The sequence below is a fragment of the Meles meles genome, chromosome 6, assembly GCF_922984935.1.
Source record: "Meles meles chromosome 6, mMelMel3.1 paternal haplotype, whole genome shotgun sequence".
Classification (NCBI taxonomy): Eukaryota; Metazoa; Chordata; class Mammalia; order Carnivora; family Mustelidae; genus Meles; species Meles meles.
In genome coordinates, this window is record NC_060071.1 from 120,654,390 (window position 1) to 120,670,509 (window position 16,120).

Consider the following 16,120-nt stretch of genomic DNA (forward strand, 5'->3'; position numbering starts at 1 on the left):
GTGGGAGTGTTACACATGTGGGTTCCCATGCCCCAGCACTGGGGTCCAGAATTGGGGGATTCTGATAAGGGCAGTGGTCCTACACCCACACTTAGAAAAGCTCTAGGGCACAGGGAGTCATGTTGATTTTGAACTCACACCCCAGCATGAATGCTCTCCTCATTGTCGTCCCCACCCTGGGCCCTAAGCCTCTCCCACTCAGGCTCCAAGTACCTGGGCTGGAGCCTGGGAAACTGGGAGTCTGGCCAAAGGTGCTGAGGGAAGAAGGCTAGGGAGCCACGGGGTCATCCCCGCGGACATGGTACCAGCTGTGGTAGGCTCGGAGAACCTCTAAGATGGTGCTTCTTCCCTTTCCTCACCAAGGCACACTGTCCTCTACCCCTTCGTGATGCTCCAGATTCTCTGCCCTTATTATTGGTGACTATTATTATCCTGTTGCTGTGTTATTATAATTGTTAATATAACATAATATTATTGATTAGCAGCAGCTAACACACACTGCCTGCCTAGTCTGCCTCAAGCCTTAACCCCAGGTGATTAGATCCATGATCTCACTTAGTTCTTTTATTAAAGCTATGGGGGGGGGGGGTGGTATTATTATCCCCATTTTATAGATGGGGAAACTGAGGTAAAGAGAGGCAAGCCATGCCCAAGACTACTAGGATCATAAGTACTAGAGCTGGGATTTGAGCTCAGGTCCTTCCCCTCGGATCCTAGGCACTCTACCACCCTTGTACCCCTGGACCTGACCCAGAGAGACTGCATCCCTTTGGGAGCAGTGACACCATGAGCCCACGAGTCACTGGACTGTGGCTGAACGTTTATAGCCCCTCTCCTGGAGCAGGGCAGGATGGAGAGAGCATGAGCACCTGGAGTGGATGGGGGGGGCGGGGAATGGGAGGGAGGCTTCTGGGGGTAGAAATGCAGGTGGGATGCTGCCTGCAAATGTGCCCCAGCCTGGAAGGCGGTCCTCCCTAGGGGCCCCAGGTGGAGGCCAACTCGCCTCTAGTCGCCCCTGCACAAAGGGAGGCCACCGGACGCCCCTGAGCAGCCTTGCCCTACCTGGAACAAAGGCATCCCTGAACAGATGGTTTCCCCTGAACCTGATCTGACCCCAGAAACAGACTGCCCTTCAAAGAAAAGAGGTCACCTGGCCTTTCCTTCAGAGGTCCAAGGTCAAGCTGTCTTCTGCCCCCCAAGGCGGGTGGGAACCAGCAGTGTGTGAAGAAACGCCAGGGCAAGTCTGAGCTGGGGATGGGGGGTGGGGTGGGTGAGTGTCATTTAATAAAAGTAGATCCGGTCTTTGTCCCTGGTTCCTGGCATGGAGCTTCAAAAACCCTTGGAATTTCCTGAGCGATAAGTGTCTTTTATTATTCATAATGAGCTGCTTTTCACCAGACCTGAGTTCACACGAACAGGTGACTCACCGTGGGCCCCTGGTGTCAAAGGAGGGGGTGGCCACAGAAAAGCCAGCCCTATCTCAAACCTCCTGTGGTGTGGAGAGGAACTGGAACTGAGAGGGCCACCAAGTTAGTCCGTGGGGTCTAGGAGATAAAATCCAGTGGAAGCCATTGGAACTTCCTGGTTGGTGAACACGCAGATATGCCCGGATTCCCCTGGGGAGGGGGTATGGGGGCTCTGTGTGTCCCTCCCCACCGCAGACCTCACCCTTCTTTGTCCCTGACACTGGCAGCTCTTGAGTTGGGCCCTTTCGAATAAAAGGGTCAGCAGAAATAGTGCTTTCAGGAAGTTCCCAGAGTTCTTCTCATAAATTGTGAACCCTGAAGGGGGGTTGTGTTTACAGCTGAGTTAGAAGTGTGAGTGTGGGGAGCCTGGAGACCCCCCCTTCCATCTGGCCCCTGAAGTCAGGGCAGCCTTACTGGGGACCCTGACCTTTAACTTCTGGGGCCTGCACTCCCTCCGGATAGTGTCAGAATGGGGTTGAATTGGGAGACACCCTGCTGGAGTCGGAGAATTGTTGTCATAGCACAGTGAGTGAGTGAGTGTGTGTGCGCAGTGCATACTGGAAGGAGTGAACTCTGGGCCTCCCCAAGGCCTCCCACCCGGAACCCTGAGAATAGGGAAGGGAGGCCCGAGCTGGTGCTAGCGGCACCCCCAGGAAGGCTGGCAGTGCAAACCTGGACCCTTGATGCTGAGCCCGGGTGGGTGATGAGGCTGGTGCCCCAAAATGAAACCGAACTGGGGAGGGTTTCTGTCTGTGCAGGGAACGCACACCCTTTACAATGTGGTGCCCGTGTGTGGGGACACCTGCCCAGGTGGATCCCTCATTCAGAGGCCACGCACAGGCAGAGCTGCCCCTCTCTGACCCTGAGTGTCAGGAAGGAGGGCCGGGGTTTTTCAAACTGTGGGTCACGACCCATGAGCGCAAATGCCAATAAGTGTTTTTATTTTTTCAAAATAAAACAGAAGAGAACAGAAGATGAGAAAGCATCCTTCTCATGCCTATGAGAAGGATGGACTCCTTGTCAGAGAGTGAGAAAAAGAGAGAGAGAGACCCTCAAAGGGCCAGGGCCACAGTCCAACATAGATTTCTTTCTTACTCTACTGGCCTGGCCTTCTTCTTTGACTATTTTGACCCACACTGATCCCTGTCTCAGTTGACTGCCATGACCAAACATGGTTGCTGGCCTCCATGGGGGACCTCCTTGACCCTGCCCTGTGAACTAATTAGCTCTTTCTTACCCAGCACGTACTCATTTCTAGATTTCTTCACTGCTGACACATCGGCCCTGTGCTCCGCCCCTGAATGCCCCTGAGAGGAAGAAAGAAGATAGGAGCCCTTGGACACTTACTTCTCTGGCTGGGAGGAGGGTCAATCTGTCACAATCTGCATTTTTCTTGGGCTCCCAGAGGGCCCTGAGCAGCCAGTTATGAGCTCGGTGGCCCTGGGTAATTCTGTGGTCCCTGAGCCTCAGTGTGCTGATCTGTCAATGGGGAGAACGACACCAGAACCCAGCAGACACGAGAACCGAAACAAAGCCCTGTCCCTCCAGGTTGGAAGTCATGGAGGTTACACAGGAAAGCCCCCAGTGGGATAATCGGACCTCCACGGATGCTCCCTGAGGCTTAATTCTCCGTTTGCCCCCCTCCCTCCACGGCTGGGTTTTGGTCTTCAGTCTCCCAGTCTCAGGCTCTGTGGTGAATTGGGGATCCGTCTGTCACTCGTGTTGACTGTGGCAAAGAACCAGAAGGGGTCTCGTTGGGAGAGTGGTTCGGCAGATGGTAAGGAGCAGGAGAGGAGCAGGAGGCGGGAACAGTGGCTCCGGCTCACCTGCACTCTGGTCACACTCCTTCCTTACATTTGGCCTCACTCACTCCTCCCCGCAGCCCGGTGAGGTAGGTACTGACCATCTGTCTTTGACAAGGGAAGACTCAGGGCACAGGGAGGCCACACAGACCCAGCGCCATGCCGAGGGGAAGCGCAGAAGCGGGACTGAGATCCAGGTGTCACTGGGAGTACCTCGCTTCTTTATTGCTCTCCTGTGTCATAGACTCATTGCAGGGTAGGCGCATGGACCGGGGAGTGGGGGGGGATGTCCCCAGGCTGGGTTCTGACCAGCCCCCAATTCTGAATGCCCAATACCCACCCTTTCTGCATGGCCACAAAGCCCCACACAGCACTTCCTTCTACCATGGCCAAGTCCTGGGGCTCTTATCTGAAAAGCCAAGATAAGGCCCTGGGGGAAGCTGGGGGGTGGGGGTGGCAGAGGCTGTGAGCGGGTGGGGGCAGGATGGGCAGGGAGGCTGGAGGAGACTTCTGACCTTTCCTGCCTAGATGGCCATGAGGGAGGGGGAAAATGAGAAGGTCTGCCTGGGCCACCGTCCTTCAGAACAAGAGAGTCTGTTCTGTGCTCCCCTTTGGGGAAGCTTAGCTGCTCAGCCAGTCACGGGTCCCTTTTGGGAAAGAGCTACAGACAGCAGCACCCCAGACACAGTGTCGCTGTGCAGCAAAGTGAGGAACAAATGCATAGGGATCCCTGGCTTTCTAGGTCCTGGGGAATCGCTGGGCTCTACCTTGGGCTGGCTTTGGCTTATCCCAAAGGGGGTTCACAGAAGTACACAGAAGGCTGAAGGGCCGCACCAGCCACCCAGGGCTCTTGCTCCAACACCCTGAGGGGTTCCGGGTGCAAATTCTTCAAGCCCCCTTTGCTTCTCTTTCCACCCGCTGCGGCTAGCTTTTGAGAGATGCTGGGGGACCCAAATCCCAGCTCTGCTACATGCAAGCTATGGATCCATGAACAAGCTGCCTTTAGTTTTCCGGGTCTCAATCTCTTCATCTGAGCATGTGAATGATAATATCCACCTTTCAGAGTTGCTCTGAGAACTGCTGTGTACATCACATGCCTGACACCAAGTGTGCACTTAAGAAAAAGCACTTACAATTTTTATTATTAGAGTAGACTGCTCCCATTTACTGAGCGCTAAACCACATGCTAAGATTTTTATAGGCATCATCTCCTTTGATAATTATTAGCCAGATGATTACTATGTATCTTTTTCCAAAGGGAGAGATAGGAGAAAGGGACTCACAGAATGTTCTCCTGTGTGGTAGATTAAAAATGGCCACAAATTCCTTGTAGCTTCTCACATCAAAATTCCCCATACCTGGAAGGGGTAGCCTTGGGACTTGCTTTGACCGAAAGAATGTGGCGGACAGGGCACAGTGGGGTTCTGAGGCTAGGCTGTAAGAGACAGGTTGGCTTCTATGCTCACCCTCTGGGACCACAGATGTCACGTGAGGACCCCCGGAGTGAGTCTGCCCGAGTCACGTGGCCAGCCAGCTGCTGGTGCCAAGGGCCCGCCAACCGAGTGGGCCCACCTCGGGCCAGCCAGCCCCAGCTGAGCCACTGGCTGACTGCTGCATGACATGACATGGCTGCATGGCCGACCCCAGGTGAGACCAGCAACAGAGCAGCTCCATAGAACCCAGCCCAAACTGCGAACCCACAGAATCGTGAGCAACTCAAATGGTGACTGTTTTAAGTCACTGAAGTTGGAAGTGATTTGTTACATGACAGTAGCTAATGATAGAGCCATCGGGTGTATGGACATGGGCCCCATCGTTTAGGTACCCACTCCTCTCTTCCTTCTAGAAGGTGCTATGGAGAGATCCCCAGAGCTCAGGGAATGGGGGTCAATTTGAAAGCCAGTGATGTGCCTAGTTCCCCACTCTCCAGCCAGAGCAACCAAGACCCAGAGATGAAACAGGCCTCCTGAGGCCACATCAGTTGTTAGTGGCAGAACCAGGACAAAAACGCAAGGCCAGTGACCTTCAGGCCATGGCTGTGACCACTACAGGTCACCTCCTCCAACTCAACTCCAACCCACGGAATGTCAGCTGAGTGCAAGTTCTGAGGCAGGCATCAGGCTACAGGTTTTAGACAGATACTTTGTAGTCCTTTGGGCTTGGGAGTGTTCTATCCATTGCACAGATGAGAAAGGTATGGGGGGTGAGGAGCAGCAGAAAGAGAGGGAAAGGGGAACACTCAGGGCCGTGGGCCTTGAGGCCCTTCCATGTACAACTTCAGCCCACAGGCTCTGGAGCCAGATGCTCTAAGTTCAGTCCTTAGCTTGGCTACTCTGAGCTGTGTGGTCTCTCTTGGGCTGCTTCTTCCTATGGAAAATGGGATCATTAACAGTTTCTGCCAGGGACAGTCGCTATCCATTAGCTCTCCGACAATGAGTCTTTTCCCTTTCTTGACAACTGACCCCAGTTCTGATCTGGGTGCAACATATCCTGCCTCAGGAGGAGGTGGTCAAAAGCCAGTCATGGCTATTCTGCTCCTTTTTGCCATTCACCCCCTTTCCAGCCCCCCTCTTGCAGTTAGGGGTGACCAAAAAGTCATCTAAAAATAAATTTGTTCCCTGACAAAAAGACCGAAGCTTGGAGAAGAAAGCCTTTTGCCTGTGACCTCCTGCCTTTGAATGGGTGAGATGGCTGGAGCTGCCACTGCCATTTTGTCACCATGAAGTGACAACTGGAGGACAAAAGCCAACACCTTGCAGATGGGGAAGAGAAAGGTGAAAAGACCCTGGGTTCTAAGGATATCACTTAGCTGCTAAAGTAACCCTCCAGATTTCTTTTACATGAACAAAAGCGGCTTTACGGCTGAAGCCACCATAGGCTCGGTTTGCTGTTCCTTGAAGCTGAAAGCATTCCCAGCTGACTGAGGCCCTAGGCCAGCAGTGCCTCCCTTCCCCAGTGCCCCTCTACCTGCCTCCAGTCCTGAGAACAAATGGCACAGAACCCCCGCCAGCAGGAAGGTAGCATTCCTATCCTCAGGGGTTCATGGACCGCTCCATGAGTCAGAAAGGAAGCCTGGTGAGACACCCGGCACAAAGGACAAGGACAGATGCCTTCATCAGCAGCCCTAGACTTCAGGCCTCAGCGCAGAGTGAATGGTTGAGCTCAAGGTGGGGAGTGAGGGACCAGGTGACAAGTCTAGCCGTGGGGGCCTTTTTTGTCCCCCTGCAGGACACTTGCCTGTGGACTATCCAGGATGATAATGAGTGGAACAGTTCAGTCATTTCCCCTCCTCCCCCACTGCTCCTGAACGTCTCCCCCAATTAAGCAGGCCACCAACAAACCTTGATGTGCCCCAGTGTCCTCACTCAGCCCCTCCCCTCTGTGGGAACAACGCAGTCTGGTGCCTCGCTGAGCTGACATCTGAGTCAACCCACTCCTGCTCCCTCTTCCCCGCTTTGTCGGCTTCCCCAGTGCCCTGCATTAGGAACTCTCAGAAAGCAAAAGAATCCTCTTCCCCAGTTGTACAAACTAACTGGGGCATGCCCACTCTGGGGGTCCAGTTTTCTTTAGGGATTCTCCTGTCCCTACCCCCCAAACAACCATGGGGTAAAGCTCAGAGCACGGGGCTGAAAGGCAGGACACTTGGTGTCCCTCCTAGCTCTGCCCCTGTTTTGCCATGTCCTTTGGCAAGTCATTTCCCCTCTCTTGAGTTGGCTTTTCCAGTCTAGTGAGGGCAGGGGGCTGCAGGGTCCCAGGACTCCTTTCTTTTAGAAGATACTCTCCCAGATCAGCACCCGGGAGGGTCTTTCCCAAATCCCGAGAGGCTGGCACTGTGTTTGCCGGGGAAGTGACTGCAGTCCACGAGGCTGGGACAGCAGGAGCCTCGCCCCATCTACCCTTAGCCAGGGCGGGTTTTGGAAAGACCAACTGATTGCCGTAACAGCTGGGACACAGTATGCTTAGGGAGAGAATTACGCAGCTTCTGCAGGCCCCTCCTCCTCTCCAAGTAAATATACAAAAACCCAAAGTTCAATACACCATAATGATTTTACTTTTATCCATGTTTGGCCCAGACAATCCAGAGCAGTCTGCTTTTCCACTTAGGTTATTTTAGGACAATTTTCCAGCTGCTTGGGGGGGGGAACTTTCCAATCATGGCCATCAGAGCAGGCTCGGAAGCGGCCGGTTCTTCCAAGAGGCCAGAAGCTCAGGGGCTGCTGGGCCTTGGAGGCCGGTGGTCCAGCGGGTCAGGGACCAGGGCCCACTCTGGACATGTGTGGCCCATCTTTCCCATCACTTCTAATGAAGTGGTAGCATGGCACGGAGGGGAGATTTTCAATCGCCTCTGGAGTTTTTAAAACATGCTGTTGCCTGTGCTCTAGTCCAAACCAAAAAAAAAAAAAAAAATTCTGGGAATGAGGCCGAGACATTTTTCAAGCCTTTGAAGAAAGGCAATATCCATGAGTCTATATTGCTACAGTCAGTTGGTGGGTTCAAATCACACTTCGGCACTTAGCAGCCAATTACGTGGGGCAGGCTCCTTACCAGAGTTGACCTTCCTCACTTATAAAATAGGAAGCCTGGCCCCCAGTTCTGTAGGGCTGTTGGAAACATGAGAGAGGGGGGCTTACGGCACAGGAGACCTGCGGGAACTGTTGACCGAGCTCCTTTCCTGGCCCCAGCATCTGGAAGGGGCAAGAGAGAGGCTGCACTGATGCTTTTGCCAAACTAATCTTGAATGGACTTGGCATTCCTTGGGCTCACACCTGGGGAAGGTGCCTTGAACCACCTACACGGCTGGTCTGTATCACCATACAGGCTATTCTAACTCTTGAGCTAACCTCCCACTACAAAAAACAATCTCACAAGAGATTTTTTTCATTGGGGTCAGGGGTGGGAGGTTGGGGGAACAGGTGGTGGGTAATAGGGAGGGCACGTTTTGCATGGAGCACTGGGTGTTATGCAAAAACAATGAATACGGGGCGCCTGGGTGGCTCAGTGGTTTAAGCCTCTGCCTTCGGCTCAGGTCATGATCTCAGGGTCCTGGGATCGAGCCCCGCATCAGGCTCTCCGCTCAGTGAGGAGCCTGTTTCTCCCTCTCTCTCTGCCTGCCTCTCTGCCTACTTGTGACCTCTCTCTCTGTCAAATAAAAAAAAAAAAACAAACAAAAAAAAAACAATGAATACTGTTATGCTGAAAAAATAAATAAATTTAAAGGGAGCAAAAAAAAAAAACACAAAACCTATCTTTTGTCCTCCAAGCAATGGCACTCCAGTTGCAACAAACACACAAACACCCAGATCGTGCTTTCTAATATTATTCTCTAATGGAAGAAACCGGTGCCCCATCGAGAAATGGCTGATTCCAGGACGTGGGCAAGAAATACACAAAACAATCCTGGAGCGTGCAGGGTCAGAAAGGAAGGAAGGGCTCCACACACAAAACACACACACGCACATGTGCAATGATGACTGTATGTCAAAGGGACACGCGAACCAACTGACGGAGCTCAGGCCACAGCTGGGAACAATCTGAGCAAAAGAATCATTGGGGGCATGCCTGGGTGGCTCAGTGGGTTAACGTCTCTGCCTTCCACTCAGGTCATGATCTCAGGGTCCTGGGATCGAGCCCTGCATCGGGCTCTCTGCTCGGTGGGGAGCTTGCTTCTTCCTCTCTCCTTCTCTGCCGGCCTCTCTGCCTACTTGTGATCTCTCTCTGTCAAATAAATAAATAAAATCTTTAAAAAAAATCATTAAAGTAGTATTGGATTATAACCCAAAGCAGAAAGGCAATACCCATGAGTCCATATTGCTACAAGTAAATGATGGAATAAATAAATGAATGGAGAAGAGATACATCTCTTGTGCAGAAGAACTGCAAATAATTTATGTAGATAGTCCAGGACTCCCCAGTCCCTACGGATAGGCCGCACATAGTGACTTCCTTCCAAAGAGGGCAGCATAAGGGATGGGAGCAAGGATCACTTTACAGAGGGGAGAGCTAACGAGCACCTCGGCCAGGTGATCCAGGTCAACGCCAGCAGTGAGCGCTAAGTCTCGCTGAAGGTAGGTTCTGCTGACATGATGTGAAGAGAAAGGCACTCTGCTTCTGGGTCTTTGGCCCACAAACTCATAACCCTAGTCTAAGCATCAGATGAATCCCAGCGGAGGGATTCCCTACCAAATACCTTGAAATACCTGTATTCCTCAAACCTGTCAAGGCCATCAAAACACAAAGAACGTCTGAGAAATCGTCACAGCCTAGAGGAGCCTGAGACATGAGGACCCAATGTAAGGAGGAGGCCTGCATGAGAGGCTGCCATGGGAAAAGGACATTAGGTAAAAGCTGGGGGCTTTAGTGCATGTGAATGTATCAATATTACTTCATTAATTGTGACAAGCGTATCTTACTCGTGTCTGATGTTAACAGCAGCTGTTAAACTGGGGGAGGAGTCTCTGGGAACTCCCTATACTGTCTTTGCAACTTTTCTGTAAATCTAAAATTTCTAAAATTAAACTTAAAAAAAAAAAACAACAAAAACTGTTTGGGTGTAGAATGAATTAAAGTGGCTTTTCGATTGCCTTGTTGCTGGATACACACAAATCAAAAATGGGCCAGTATGTTACCAATACCGTATCAGAGACGCAGACTGCTGGGAGGGTAGGTGGGGAGGGCTGGAGGGGTGGAGGGGGTGGGACAGGGTCAAGGTCATGGAGATCCTGGTGGAGCCGGAAGCCTGGTCTCCAGAGCGTTCCCCTCTGGAGGGGCGGGTATCCAGGTGATCTCTGAAGACCCTTGGAGCTCATAAAGCCTGGGGGCCACCCGTGGTGTCTACGGTTTTTTGTTTGTTTGTTTGTTTTCATTTTTTTAAAGTACTTTTAAAAAAAGATTTTATTTATTTACTTGGGAGAGAGAGAGAGAAAAGGATAAAGCACCTGAATAGGGGAAGGTACAGAGGGAGAAGCAGGCTCTCTGCTGAGCAGGGAGCCCGAGATGGGACTCGATCCCTGGACCCTGGGATCATGACCTGAGCTGAAGGCAGACACTTAACTGAGTGGTCTGCAGCTCTGAAAACCAGGAGAGCGAGGAGAGCGTTGCTTGCTCAGTTTCCCACCCTCCTGTGGGAGTTACCTGGCCAGGGGCCCTTGCTGAAGGTCACACCTCGAAGACTCTGCTCTCACTAGTCACATAGCCTCAGGCAAGTGAATCAACCTGTCAGAGCCTCTGCTGTCTCCGCAGGGAGGAAAGGAGGGCACTAATAGCATGGAGCATCTGACAGAAATCGCGGTGGGGATAGATATGATTGTGCAAAGACCAAGTCTGGATAAGAGTTGGCCAACGTTCTTACCAGAGCATGAACTTTGGGCTTTGCATCTGCTTGAAAACAGAGATGTGAAGGGGGGGTGGCAGAGGGTAAAGGCAGAGAGGGAGGGGGCAGGGAAAGGAAGAGAAGGCGCATCTGGTCCAATTCTGTTGGCTCAGGGTTGGCCCGGACCCTAAGGCCTCAGAGGGGCAGTGAGTGGGAGCAGGGTGTGGGCCTGGCTGACCCCCTTTAGGGCAGCTTCCTTCCATCTTAACTGTGGCCGCGCTCTCAGTCCCGGGATCGGATGCAGGCCTCTCTCTGGATGCAGGTGTCATGGAGCCTTGGAGCAGCCTTGGAGCAGCTTTCTATTTGCTATCTCAGTCCGTCCCATCCACCCTGCACGACCTGGTTCAGCATCTGCCTCCTCCAGGAAGTCCGCCCCCATCGCCCCAGAGCTTGGCATCTCTTTCTGGCCATGGTCAGATCTTCTCACCCTCAGGGCAGAGAGGACATACTGGAACACAAATCCTCACACCCCACAGCCTTGAACCAATGGCTCTCAGGAGTCGATGGACAGTAACAGCTTTCTAGCCCTTGGGTGGGATGGCTTTAAGATGTGTGTTCCACACTGGTTCCCAGAATGCTCCAGCAGGATCCAGCTCCCCTTGCAGCCCGTGGTATCATGCAGGACCACACACCTTTCATTAGCTGCCTCCCTTCCCAGTCTTATTTCCCCTGCCAGCCTCCTGGGGTCACCTCCCAAATAAACTACTTGAACTCAAATCCTTGTCTTGGGGTCTGCTTCTGGGGAAGCCCAAACTAGGGTGCTCCTCTTAGCCTCAGTTTCCTTATCTACAAATTGGGTATAGTAACAGATTCCGAGGCCTCCCAGGATTATCACAAGGATGCGAGGCGAGGACATCATATAGGACTTGCCATTAATGTCAGTACCTGGCCCAGCACCGAGAAGGAATCTTCACATTGAACCACTCTTGTTATTTTGATTTGGGCTTATCTTCAACTTTTTGAAGATAGGGCTGATCCCCAGGGCAAAGCAGTCTGGACTTAGGGCCAGCCCACCCTGCCCTGGAGAGGCGCTTGCCTTTCCCACGATGGGTCCTCACTGTCTTGTCCATCTACATGTCCATCCATGCCCAGAGAATGGCTATCCCTTGGCATCAAAACCTTGCACTTGTGTCTACGTTGAGTCTCATCCTCCCAGGAAGGGGGAGAAGCCAACCCCCTCCGAACCTCACAGGGAGGTGGGTGAGTCGCTGGTGGACTGGACACGCTGGGAACATTGACTGGGACCCTCGCTGGCGTGAGTCTCTGATTTTATTTTCCACACAGTTTCTTCATTTGCTCCGAAGTCCTCAGTAAGCTCAAAATAGAAAGCCTTTTGGTGGGGCGGGATGAAACAAGGGATCTTGTTTTCTTGAGGATGACCAACAGCTTGCCTGCCCCTGGAGCCCCCTCCCTACTCATCCTTCTAGAGGGATCCATGGACTCCTGGGCTGTCCCTGGTGCCGCAGTGGGGCTGGTCTGGCCTGGGGGCAGGGGGCGTCTGCCACCATACCCAGAAGAGACAACCCCCTGCCTTGGTCTCGGCAGGATTCTGCTGGGCTGTCCGGCCTCCATGGTCCCACCTCCCTGTGGGAGGCGCCTCTGTGGCAAGGGGAGGTTGGAGCTTTGTTGAAAGCCCCATAAGTTGCAGGAATTACAATCTTTAGGTACAATTGCTATTTGGACGGATTTTTATCTAGTCCAAGGTGAGTGAATCCACTAAGCCACTGAGCCCCACAGGGGAGACTGGACTCTTGCAGCACGACCTACCGCAGTGAAGGTGAGCCCAGCAGAAGCGCCCAGCGGCTGAAAGGCAGGGATTCCACGCAGGTACAACATAGTCCGGGAGCGGCCAGACTGCCTGGGTTCTGGGTTCAAGTTCCAGCTCAGGCACTGGCTTGCTGAGTCACCTGGGGGAGGTCACTCAGCTTCTTGGCATCTCAGCTACCTCTTCTGTAAAATGGGTCTGATTGTCATGCCCAAGTCAGAGGGCTGCTGTGAGCACACACGGTGCTGATTCACGTGCACACCTTCGCTGAGTGCCCGGGACAGAGTGCCTGATGGACCCTGGCTGCGGTCACTGGGGGATCCTGCGGATAACGCCTGCAGAGACAGACCGGGAGCTTCGAGCAAACACGGTTTCTGCAGTGGATTGCTGGCTGCCAGGGCGTAGGGAGGAGGCCCAGGGCTTCATGTCGGGTCAATGAAATGTGTTGGAAGCAGACAGAGATGCTGCTGACACAGCGCTGTGAACAGACTACATACATAGCGTGCTTGAAAATGGCTCCTTTTCTGTGATGCGAATTTCACTTCCATAACAAACAAAACTGAAAACAGACTTCTGGGAAGTCGGTGAGAGGACAGAGAACAGGTGGCAAAAACTTCGAGAAGGCTCTTTACTTCTGTCCGGCTTGTTTTTTTTTTTTTTTTTTTACAGTGACTACACATGTTTATCACATTTACAATTAAACAAATTAAATGTTTTTTTAAAAAGGAAGTGGCATGTAAGAGAAAACGCGTGGGGTGGGTGGCACCTGACGGGTTCTGACTCATGTTTCACTATCTACCTACCTGTCTTCCCCTGTGATGCTCACAGGACCAGAGCACCTTCATGAATGGCCCGTTTCAAAGGGAGAAAAGTGAGCCTCAGAAAAATCTAAGCCCCTTGGCTCAGCTCACAGAGCCTGGCTCCAGAAAAGCTTTTGCCTGCATCACACAGCCCCTTGTTCTCTTATATCAACTAAGGGAGTGAAACAGGATCTCTCAGGTGCCTCCAGCTCGCATCCCGGATGCCTGGCTGACTTCTCCAAGTGTCAGTCCTGCTTCTCAGAGGTCCCAGTGCCCAGCGATCCCACGCTAGCCACACAGCCCCCTGTTCTCTGGAGGGGGGGGACACCTGCTCTCCAAAGCAGGAACCAGATGTCCCACCAGTCTCTCGCTCCTCAGTTCTGGAAACAAACACCCCAGTTGAAAAGCTGACCAACCCAAGAAAGGAAAGCAGAAACAGGCAGCTGTGCTTGCCCACCACCAGCCACGAGGCGAAGAGACTTGAACTCACCCCAGCCACCTCCTGGAGCAGGATCCCGGCGGCCTCCGCCTGGCCCAGACCCAGCTGCAGCCACACAGGACATGTCTTGATGAGCTTCTCCAGAACACTGATGCCCCGCCGGGGAAGGCAGTTCTTCGGGGTGACCGGTGGACGAGGCCCCATGCCATCCTCCTCCTCCTCTTCCTCTCCCTCTCCTTTGCCAACATCTGGAACAGGACTGAGAACAGAATCAAATCATCAGCCCCTGCTGCAGCCAGCCCGACAGCAGAGTGTAACAGATGGACAGTCAATTCAACCGTGCTCATTCATTAGGCATCTATGAAGCCACCAGTCCTCTGGGGAATTAAAAAAAGAGACAAACCATGATCTGCACCTTGGGGTGCTTATAATAAAATGGGCTGGATCGACACAGAGGAAACCAGCTGAAGCAGAAGATTGGGATAAATGTAACAGGAGCACCATGCAGTGGGAACAGCTAATTCCAACCCAGGCTGGCTTCAGGGAAACACAGGGGACCCCAAGGAACTAAATCTCTCAGGGTACCTGCAGGGGTGAAAACCTTCATCAGGCAGAGGGGGTAGTTACACAGGTAGGAAGATGTGTCTGGTGCCTGTCTTTTGCCTGTGTCCCTGGCTAGTGGTTGCTCTAAGGGGCCGCTCTGGGGAGGGCCAGGATGAGCCCCGTTAAAGGCACAGAAGAGGGGAACGGGGTGGTGGAGGAGAGGGGGCTCGAGGGCTGCAAGACCCAGAAGTCCTGATGAGGGAACAGCTTTTCCTAAAGGGAAGGGCAGGGTCCCGGCGAAAATTCCCTCTTGACGTCTCCACTCCCAAATCCTCCCAAATCCTCCCAGAAGCCTTCCCTCTCTCAGATGCTGCATGTGCAGGGACACTTGCGCATTTCCCCTCTGGATCCACACTGAAAAGTGTGCCCAGGACGAACAGGAGTGTCCGAGGCAGCTGCAGGCACCGTGCGGCCGGGAGGGGCGGTAAGGCAGCCCCATGGATGGCCACAGGCTGTGGAACTGGGGCTCAGTGAGCCACATTTGGAGTTCAAGTCCGGGGCAGCCCAGCTGATGCTGATGTAACCTCTTCCCAGGCCCTGAAGTCCGGTCACAGCATCTCCGCTGGGAAAGAAGTGAAAGGGCTGGAGGCCGGAATTACCCTGGAAAGAAGCACCCTGGGGCCTGTTAGTTTCCTCTGACCCTCGAAACCCAAAACTATCTTCTGGCACCAAAAGGCTTCCAGATCGTCTCTAAACCTCCTCGCTTGGCCAGGGGCCTCCCCCAGGGGCACATTAGGGCTCTCATGGAAGCTGGGAGTGAGAGCTCGCATTTCCGCTCTGCCACCATCTAGGCTGAGGCCGTGGTGAGTCCTTTCCCTCTGAGTCTGTTTTCTCATCTATGCAATGGGCAGGTGGTAGCCCGGAAGCTTCCTCCTCTTACTGGGTGGTCCTAGGCGGGGCCCGGGCTTTGGGGACAAAGGTCCTCATCTTCTCCTTAGAACCAAAGCCATGATCAAACAAACAGGCTCTGGGAGAAAGGAGGGGGTCTGTCTCCCATTCACTTGTACTATGAATATTTTCCGAGGGCCTGTGAGCTCCAGATGTTGTTGTAGGAACTGGGTCAGAGCAGAGAACAAGAGTAAAAACCAAACCAAACCAAAACAAACCAACAAACCTCATCCCTAGGAGAGAAGCCAGGTGACAGACAAGGTGAATGAGTGACCTAGAGTGTGTCGGGTCCCTGAGTTGTAACAAGGACACAGATATTTGGGAAAGAGCAAAGGCCTTTGAGTGACCTGACCCAGAGAAACCTCCAGGAAGCCTGGGGGCTGGCAGGTGCTGGGGCTAGAGGGTTGGGGCAAGGGGAGGTCAGAGTGGGGTTCCCCATAAGGATGCTGGAATGACTGGCAGAGTTGACTCTAAGGCCGCTCCCTGCCCCCAGCTCCCTGGAAGTCCCACCTTCATCCCGAGGACAGGATGACCAAGGAGAAACTCAGTCCAGGCTCCAGTATCATGGGGACCATGCTATGAGTCCTTTGTGATCACGTCTCTTCCTGCTCTAAAACCTTCAATGGCTCACACTGCCTAAAGGATCCAATCCAGTCTCCTAATATTAAAGGCACTCCCTTTCTGAGCCCCTGCCTTCCCCCCAACCTCGCTCATAAACTCCCCACATAGGGCTGCCCTCCATCCCCTCAGCAAAACCTGCATTTCCCCACTTGTCACTTCTGTGGCTCAGGCGGCCCTATCCACCTGTGATTCCTTCAGGTTCCCTGTTCCAACATTGTCTCCAATGGGCAGGCAAAAGATTAGTGGATTGGACCAGAAAGCAAGAACCATAAAAGGAAAGATGGATAAATTCAACATACCAAATTAAACTTGTGCCCATCAAAACACCTCATGAAGAAAAGGAATACGCAAACCACGGGCAGGGAAA

General features: G+C 52.9%; 1 protein-coding gene across 1 annotated transcript in view; it reads right to left on the reverse strand.

The window, feature by feature from the left end:
• RIN3 (Ras and Rab interactor 3) overlaps nucleotides 1–16,120 on the reverse strand; it is a 117,693-nt gene that overhangs the window by 68,866 nt on the left and 32,707 nt on the right. The window contains exon 2 of the mRNA XM_046008758.1: nucleotides 13,693–13,900. Within this exon, the coding sequence (XP_045864714.1) occupies nucleotides 13,693–13,900 (208 nt within the window). The remainder of the gene's footprint in view (nucleotides 1–13,692; nucleotides 13,901–16,120) is intronic.